This window comes from Ursus americanus, chromosome 9 (assembly GCF_024610735.1).
Source record: "Ursus americanus isolate L20-20 chromosome 9, mUrsAme1.1.p, whole genome shotgun sequence".
Taxonomy (NCBI): domain Eukaryota; kingdom Metazoa; phylum Chordata; class Mammalia; order Carnivora; family Ursidae; genus Ursus; species Ursus americanus.
Genome location: NC_142135.1, coordinates 9,846,230 through 9,854,949, shown reverse-complemented (window position 1 = coordinate 9,854,949; position 8,720 = coordinate 9,846,230). Strand labels below are relative to the sequence as shown.

Below are 8,720 nucleotides of genomic sequence, written 5' to 3'. Positions count from 1 at the left end.
CTGGGGCGCCGGCAACGTGCTGACGTCAGGGCGTGTGGACGCCCAACGCGGCGTCCAGCGCGCAGCTGGGCCGGCGGTGGCTGCTGTCGCTGGCTTCGTTGCGTGAGCCGCGGGGTCTGCGTCCGCTCCCTCGGCCTTTCGCCTTTCGCCTGGTCCGGGTCTCCGCGGCCCGGCGCCAGCTCGCCATGGTGCGGTCGGCGCGCCCTGCGCGGCCCCGCTGAGCCTCCGTCTGGCGGCGAGCGCGGCTCGGGGTCACCATGCCTACCCGTGAGTGTCCGGCCGAGGGTCGGGCCGGGCGGGGACGTTGGGAGGCGGCGGCCAGCTCGGCGCGCACTCCGGGGTGGCCCGCTGCGGCGGCGGGGAAGCCGGCTCAGGCGGGGGAGAGCCAGGAAGTGCCCTCGACCCGCCGAGTTACTTTCGTTTCGGCTTGGCCATCCGCGGGGTGGCGTGAGCCCGTTGCACAGACGGGGAAACTGAGGCCAGAGCGTTAAGGACGCTAGGCTAGTAAGTGGCTGAGCTGGAGCAGCCTAGACCTGTGGGACTTCACAAAGTCCAAGCTCTTTCCCCAGCCCTCTACAGAGCCAGGGGGAACTTTGTGGAAATGCTGAAAATAACTGCGGTCGCGTCACCTACTCACTTACTCAGGAACCAGGCATGGCCTGGTGGGACGCACGGTTCTCAGGGATCTGGGCCTGGCCTAGAGTCCCTCCTCGAGGCGCTCGAAGTTCCCGCAGCCTTGACTTTCTCCTTGTCCGTAACGCGCCGGGGTGGCTGAAGTAGGTGCTCTTTCGGGAACTTGTTAGGCGTATGTGCCCCAAAGCGTGGCTGTTGGAGCACCTGCTTCAGATTCACCTGGCTGCTGGTTAAAAATGCTGTTTAGGGTTCCTCCCTCCGCACACTGTGTAAGACTCTGCAGCTTGGGCCCTGGAATCTGCGTGTATAGTAAGTGGCATTAGTGTTATTGAGGGACTCTAAAGTTTGAAAAACACTGAATGTTGGGGACACTTGGACAAACTGGGCAGGACAGTATTAACTAACGACACATTTCAGAACGACCCAGAGAATTGCAATGTGACTTTAAACCCAGTGGCCCATAGATATCTGTTATCCGTGCAAACTAAGGAGACTCCCTAATCTTGGGCAGGAGGAAACAGGATGATTGATTAGAGATTGTTTTCAGTTAGGGCTCTTTTGAGTAAGTGTTCCATATTGTAAAATCTGTAAACACTTGTAAATACGCTCCCAATTAGCTCACATTTCTTTGAATTCGTAACTCTTCACTGTCCTTATTTTGGTAGACATACGGGACACTGAATTTCCAGGTCAGCTTCAAATGCATGTTTTGTCTACGGGTGGGTAAAGAGGAATTATTTCTGGGTATTAGAAAGGTTTATGTAATGCTGTGAATGATCTTGATGAAAAGATTACTTTTAACTGCTTCTACATGTGTAAGGTGGATTTTGTTTTCTGAACACAGTGATGTGTGTCCTTAACTCATGGTCTTGAATTTTGTATTCATTTACTATGCCAGCAGTTTATATTTTCATTGTATGCCTCTAGGCTAGAGGAATATCATCAGAATTACTATTTCTGAATTCATGTCATTCAGGAATATTTGAGATTAGCATTGTGCTAGTCTTACAGTCTGAGAAAGGAAAAGGAGGGAATAAACACCAATTCTTGTAAGTTAAGACTTCAAATGGAGGGGCGCCTGGGTGGCACAGCAGTTGGGCATCTGCCTTCGGCTCAGGGCGTGATCCCGGCGATCTGGGATCGAGTCCCACATCAGGCTCTTCTGCTATGAGCCTGCTTCTTCCTCTCCCACTCCCCCTGCTTGTGTTCCCTCTCTCGCTGGCTGTCTCTATCTCTGTCGAATAAATACATAAAATCTTTAAAAAAAAAAAAAAAAGACTTCAAATGGAATTTTTTGGTAAAGTGGCAAGATAAGTATGTTATGAAATTAAACAGATTCTTAGTTCTAAGATTAGCTTCACGGAGTGGATTTAGGAAACTTGTTTCTTTTAGAATACATGATTTACAATGCAAAATGAACCATACTGTATTTGCATAATTAAGAATGCAGATTTTATGACCTGGTTGGAAGGCAAGTGAAATGTTTGAATTATCTATCATGACTGTTGTTAATATTTATTATGGTACAGTTTCTGTGATTGCATGAAAGTGTGGTACCAGCTGGTAGTACCCCTGTGAAGTGGTGTTCATGTTGCCTTTTGTCTCCTTTTATGGCCAGAACCACCAAAAATTGCTGTGATTGCTGTGGTAGTTCAGCGGACAGTATTACTTCTCAGAAACTCTGCATGTAGAATAAATTTCAACATAAGCAGAGACAGCAAAATTATTATTTTCTTTAGGAATTTCTTTTTCCTCTTTGGGGATGTTTTTAGGAAGAAATCTCTCCAAATAAACTTTTTTTTTTTTTAAATGTCAAATGAGTTCAGAGGCTCATTTGTAAGCCCAGCCATTTAATCCTTAAGGCTTCAGTGAATAAATGTAATGCTTTTCTGTTGGAGGTGATCACTAGGGTCTCTCAGAGTCTATAATTCTGAAAGTGACCCTTGCTCCAGGTCTAGAATTATTCTATTGCGGTTTTGTTGCTTATTTGGAATAACGATACTCTCAGTCAAAGGTGTTAATAAGCAGAATCTGATGGAGCGTGATATACCCCTGTAGGCTAAGCAGTTGCATTATGTCATGAATGGTAGCTTCATTGGAATTATTTTGAAGAGCCATAAACTCTTTTTCAGAAAGCAACTACCTGGAAGGACGCCTGACCGGAAGCCACTGCGACAGAGGAGCAGTTCTGTGGTTATGTCACTATATTCAGCCAGTAGTTTGCAATAATCACTAAGCACAGATTTTAAGAGTGTTTCACTAAATGATCTTTTCAAACCTATAAACCTATAATTTGATACATCATTTCTCTAAAGGCCTTTATTTCTTCCTGTAGTTTCAAAGGACCATTAAGAAACATTTTGATGTTAAAGATTTTCAAACCCTGAATAAGAATTTGAGTGGAAGAAATGTTAAAGCTTCTTAATCCAATGATTTTCTTTCCTTTTTCATATCAGGAGACTGAGACTCCGTAAGTTTCAGTAACTTGGCTAGGGTCACACACAGGATAGAACCAGGACTTGAATTCCGATCTCCTCCCTTTACTCCTTAACCACAAGGAGCATAGATGAGGTTCATTTTTGGTTTTCCAGCACTAAGTTGATCATAGTTTACCCTCTTCCCCCACTTTTTTCTCTGAGGTGACATGAAGACAAAAGTAAGCTTAGCCAAAACTTAAGTCAGACATGTGAACTTACAAGAAAATTTAACGTTTTTGCCTTTGCTTCTGTCTTGTCACAGGACTCTGGGAAAAAAAGGCTGAGGATTTCACTGACGTGCTCAGTAGATATTTGGTTGTATAGGCACAGACTTCCTTTTTAGTAAACTACTTATGTGAAAGGGATTCCATAGCTGACAGTTTGCCTAAAAATAGGTCCAGTAAAATGTGCTCTTTTTTGATCTACGTAAAGGTATTGTGTATGGCTAAGAGGAACTGAAACTCTTAACCATTGTTGTAAATAACTACTTTCAGTAATTTGTGGTTAAGGCTTTCTTTTCTCACTTAGATGTTGGCATTGATATCTGGTCAAATTTGTTAGGCTATGGCAATGTGGTCATTCCAAGTTTGTTTTTTCCCACTGATGGGGCTGATTATAGTTGATTTATTTTTCAGTCCATTCTTATGAAAGAGGTACAGAATACTGATGAATTGTGAAGTAAAAGGTGGATGCTGGTTGAAGTGTTTCCATTTAGAAATGCATTACAAGCAAATGACCTATTCCTGGCTTGGGATCCTTTTGTGTTCATTTGTTCTCTGTGCCCCTCCTCGCCCTTCCACCCAGTACCTATGTGTACTGCCAGAGTTACAGCTAAAGAATTTTCTTACAGTGACCTTTGGCTTGACACTGGTTTACTACCAGATCTCATCTTTCAGTCTGTTCCCACTCATGGGACACATGACATTAGAGATGATGTGAGAGAGAAGGCTGGAGGAGATAGGAGCCAGAATTTGAAGGATTTATATGCCATGCAGTGAACGTGACTGTAATTGTGTTCAGGCTGTCACAATCACAGTAACAGTGACTGTCCTTTTTATAGGCATACTAGCCATTTCCAGCGTACTGATCATGTTATGAAAACTGAAAACTTGCTATTAGTAATAGAGAATTAATGATTGAATACTGTTGTGTGCCAGGCAGGATACTTTGTGCTTTACATGAATTATCTTATTATGTTTTCCTTTGTGGGAGTCCCTGTTTGACATAGAAATAGAAATAGAGAGATTAAAGTTCAAGAAGTTAAGTAACTTGCCTAATGACAGTAAATGGTAGGATTGGGATCAGAACTAGATGCGTCTGACTTCAGAGTCCCAGTTCTTTTTTTGTACTACACTGCTCTGAGCCAGGCAGGATTGAATCTACCAGATACCATCAGTTTCTTTTAACACCATTACTTTTGCTTAGCGCTGTGCTTAATTACATAATAGGTGCTTGGTAAATGTTGAATAAATGAATGATTGACTCCTGACTGAAGTCACAGAAGTTATTCTTTAGATATCAACACCTGAAATAAACTTTTTTCCATTAAAACACTGTTAATAAGAGTTCTATAATTTATGATTAGGTTCTTAGCAGGCCTGCCTATAACATTTGTGAGGCCTGAGTCAGGAATACAATGGAAGCTTGCAAATCATAGTCTTAATCAGGTTTTCTCAAACTTTGCTCTATTGATGTCTTGGATTGGATAATTTTTTGTTTGGGAGGTACAGGGCTGTTGTGTGCTTTGTGATATGGTTAGCAGAAACTCTGGCTTTTACCCACTAGAGACTCATAGTAAATTCCCCTGTTCCCCAAAGTCTTAACTGTCAAAACTCTCCAGACATTGCCAAATGCCCCCTGGGGGTCATAACTGTCCCTGGGTTGAGAACCACTGGTTTAAAGATAGAAATGTTGTAGATCAGGCTGTGCCTGCCGCCAGGTGGCCTGCTTTCCCATCTGGGGTCCCTGCAGCCTGCTCCCCAGAGATTGCTTTCTCAACCTGAAGGCCCAAAGAAGGATGCAGGGCTGATCAAGAGTCAGCAGTGACCTGTTGGGTCAGGGCAGGGTCTTTCCTGACCCTGAATTGGGGTTGACCCTGTCACACTCCTTCAGGGAGCCTGGGCAGCTTCCCCTTTGTCCATACCTCGCTTTTCTATCTCAGGATTTCCACAGTTCCAAGCGCGTCGCAAAGCTGTACTACTGGGATAAAGAGGTAGGTGGGGGAGTAAGCCCAGCGTTCTGGGGAACTCACCTGCCATTGAGGGTGATTTGGAGTGAACAGCTTGAAACAAAAACAACTTCGGCCATCCTTCGCTGGCTGTCTAGGTAGTTGTTTTCAGTGTTGCCTCTCTGTCCCCTCCTCAGCCCAGAGAGCCCTCTAAAAGAAAAAAAAAAAGTCCTTTGTTTTGGGGGGCAGAGGCCCCCCCCCTTTTTTTTCCTGAGTCAAAAATGAAGGTCCTAGTTCTTAGGGGAAAGCTACATTTTACCCATCACATAGCTCTGCTGTGGTATGGAATGACCCAGTTGTTAATGGGATTTCTGTAGGAATGGGATGGATCTCAGAGGACAAATCTGGTTTCATGTACTCTATCATGCTCTCCCTTTGCATATTTGTCTGCTGCTGCCTTCCTTTAGGTATCATTAGATAACATGATTCCAATTTTTATTAAAGAAGAAATCACTACGCAGGTATTTTTATTTTATTTTTTTGGTGCGAAAAGGTGGTTTAATTAAAGCACCGAGACAGGACCCACGAACAGTAAAAGCTGCTAACATAGGTATTTTTATTGTATTTCTGAATCATACAGTCTTTCTGTATGAACAACCGGTTCTGTTACATATTCCACTTTAAACTCCTTTGGAGGAGCCCCTCCCTGTGTAGGAAATGAGTACCTCTTTATCCTATAGTGATAATAGAAAGGTTTTTATTGATAACATTGAAGGAAACTGGTCCCTGACATTTTCAGAAATGGAGAGGAGGGCACAGAAAATCCCACTGTGGCCCCCACCACTTGAAGGAGGAAAGGGCAGACCGGTAGCTAAGATGAGCTGTTTGTCTAGGTTAGGGATTCTTAAGTATTTTTGCAAAATGAACCCTGTTGAGAATCTGATGAACACCATGATTATTCTTCCCCAGAAAATGCAGATTTTAACACAAAGTTTTGCATATAGTTTCAAGAGATTCAAAAGCATACCGAGATGTATCCCCTGGAAGAATGGAATCAGCTAGAGTGACCATTCTTTGGCCAAAAGCTTTGTAATTCAGGTTGTAGAAGAATATCATTATTTGCCAAAAATATCATTTATTTTTTAAAGATTCAGAAGAGTTTCTGTCTAGTTCTAATTTTTGTTTTTAAATTTAAAAAATGTTTGTATATTTTATATGTATTTTCTATACTTGTATATATGTTACATTTGTATATGTTTATATATATTCTAAGTACTTTTTTAAAAAAAGATTTATTTATTTAAGAGAGGGTGAGCGTGAGCAGAGGGAGGGGCAGAGAGAGAGGGAGACAAGTAGACTGCCTGCGGAGTGGGGAGCCCCACGCAGGGCTCAGTCCCAGGACCCTGAGATCATGACCTGAGCTGGAATCAAGAGTTGGATGCTTAACCGACTGAGCCACCCAGGTGCCCCATTCTGCATACTTTTTTCTTCTACATTATTTCCCCCTAATCTTTTACATTACATTTTTATTATTTTTTATTATGTTTTCTTACCTCTCTGCTAGCCTAATGAAACCTTTTAATTATAATGTAGATGAATATTTAGTAAGACTTTTCTAAATTCAGTGTATATGAAGAGAGTTAATTTAGGAATTGTAGATCACCAGAGAGGGAACGTAAGAAAAGGAAAAATGAAATTGACTCGAATTTTATAGCTATAAAGAACATTTAATGCAATCATTAAGAAAAAGGTTAAACTGAGTGGGTTAAGTACGCCATTCAGCTGGGTAATGGTGTGCTACTAGAATACTGGATGGGTGTTCGCAACTACATATCTTCATACTGCCTTCATAGGGGTTAGAAGTCTGTGGGATAGAAGTGTTACAAAAATCTGTGGTTAAAGATTTAAAGAATGTAAAGTTAATACCAAATATTTTTTAAAAATCAATATTTGTAGTATTTATTTACACAAACCAGAAACAAAACGCCAATCCTGTGTGGTTAAAACATACACCTATGCTTATAAAAGTCTTGGTACAAACAGTTGATAAAGATTTGGGGGGAAATGACTAAATTTCATTAATAAGGAAATGCTAATTAAAAGCTGAAATCATTTTTGGATTGTTAGATTACCAAAGACTTTTTAATAATAACAACAGGTAAAGGTGGTGAGGCATGGTACTAAAGGCAGAAGTTTAGGGGCACCTGGGTGGCTCAGTTGGTTAGGCGTCTGCCCTCCTCATGGGTCATGATCTCAGAGGTCATGAATGATTTTTATTTTATTTTTGTTTTTCAGATTTTCTATAGTTAGCATATATTCTACAATCAGAAAAAAGGTGCTTCAGGTTTTTTACAGCTTTAACAGAATTTTTTAAAAAAATTTAAATTAAAAAAAAAAACTGAAATGAAACAATAAAGTATTGCCCTGAGCTGGCTTTTCCTTTAGCCCACAGAAAAGAATTTTGATTATTTGATCAAATAGTATTGACTGTATTTAGGAAACCATTGCCTTTGTTGTGTGATCACTGTTGCTATTATATGCTAGGTGATGTAAAATTCTGTGAGTTACTTTGAGCAGTGGTTGGTGAATAATGTTGCTTTTGAATAGGAAGTAAAATAATGGAGCTATTTTTTTTAACATTGGTATTTTATTCTGAAAGGAGGAAGAAATAATCTGATTTATTAAGTGATGGTTTCAATCATGAAAACCTGAAAGGTTGAGATGAATCATTATGTGTGGGTTCCGTTTATTGGGAGTTTGCGGGTGTTTTATTATTTTTTTGTGTGTGTGTGTGTGGAACAGTTGTGTGTTGTAGAATGAACACAATTCTAGGCAAGTATGAATGTTGGAGGTTCTTCCTATGATTAATATGTCAAACCTGTCAAAATTGTCTCATCACTTGTATTTGTCAGGTTCATTCAGTTCTTGAGATGACTGTGCCTCTCGCATATGCTCTAAAGCAAACAGGAGCTACTATAAATTTTCCTCTTTCCATGGAGGCTGTCATTTTCTTCCTTTTGCATATATATTTACTGCTCTTTAGCTTCAGGTATTATGAGATAGCATGATTCTATTTTTATTCAGGAGGAATCACTCAGGTTTTTTTCATTGCACTTCTGAATTAAAAGTTTGCTCTATTCTAAAATTAGGCATTAAATCTTTTGCTATACAGTCTTCAAGAAGGCTTGGCTGTCTGAATGCTTTTTATTTATTTATTTTGTTTTTTATTCTTGGTAGGTTATTCAGCTGTACCTTTTTCTTTTCAGTACCTGAACTCCATGATATTCCTGCTGCGGTAGTTTTCTGGGTAATGCTAAGTGTTCTTCACACCCCTGGTATTTAATTGGCTTTTTGAACAGCTGTCTTGGCACTTTGCTACAAAGTTCTCTGTGCTGTGGTTGCACTTAAACTTTAAATGGATCTCTCTCCTGCTGGGCAGAGAA

General features: G+C 41.1%; 1 protein-coding gene across 3 annotated transcripts in view; it reads left to right on the top strand.

Moving 5' to 3' along the window:
• Nucleotides 1–41: 41 nt before the first annotated feature.
• Nucleotides 42–8,720, top strand: part of EFR3A (EFR3 homolog A) — a 105,700-nt gene continuing 97,021 nt past the window's right edge. For all 3 annotated transcript variants that reach the window (XM_045812217.2, XM_045812213.2, XM_087864613.1), the window contains exon 1: nucleotides 42–267. Coding sequence is in view for 1 of the 3 variants with exons in the window: in XM_045812213.2 (XP_045668169.1) it covers nucleotides 258–267 (10 nt within the window). In the remaining 2 variants the exon portion in view is untranslated. The remainder of the gene's footprint in view (nucleotides 268–8,720) is intronic.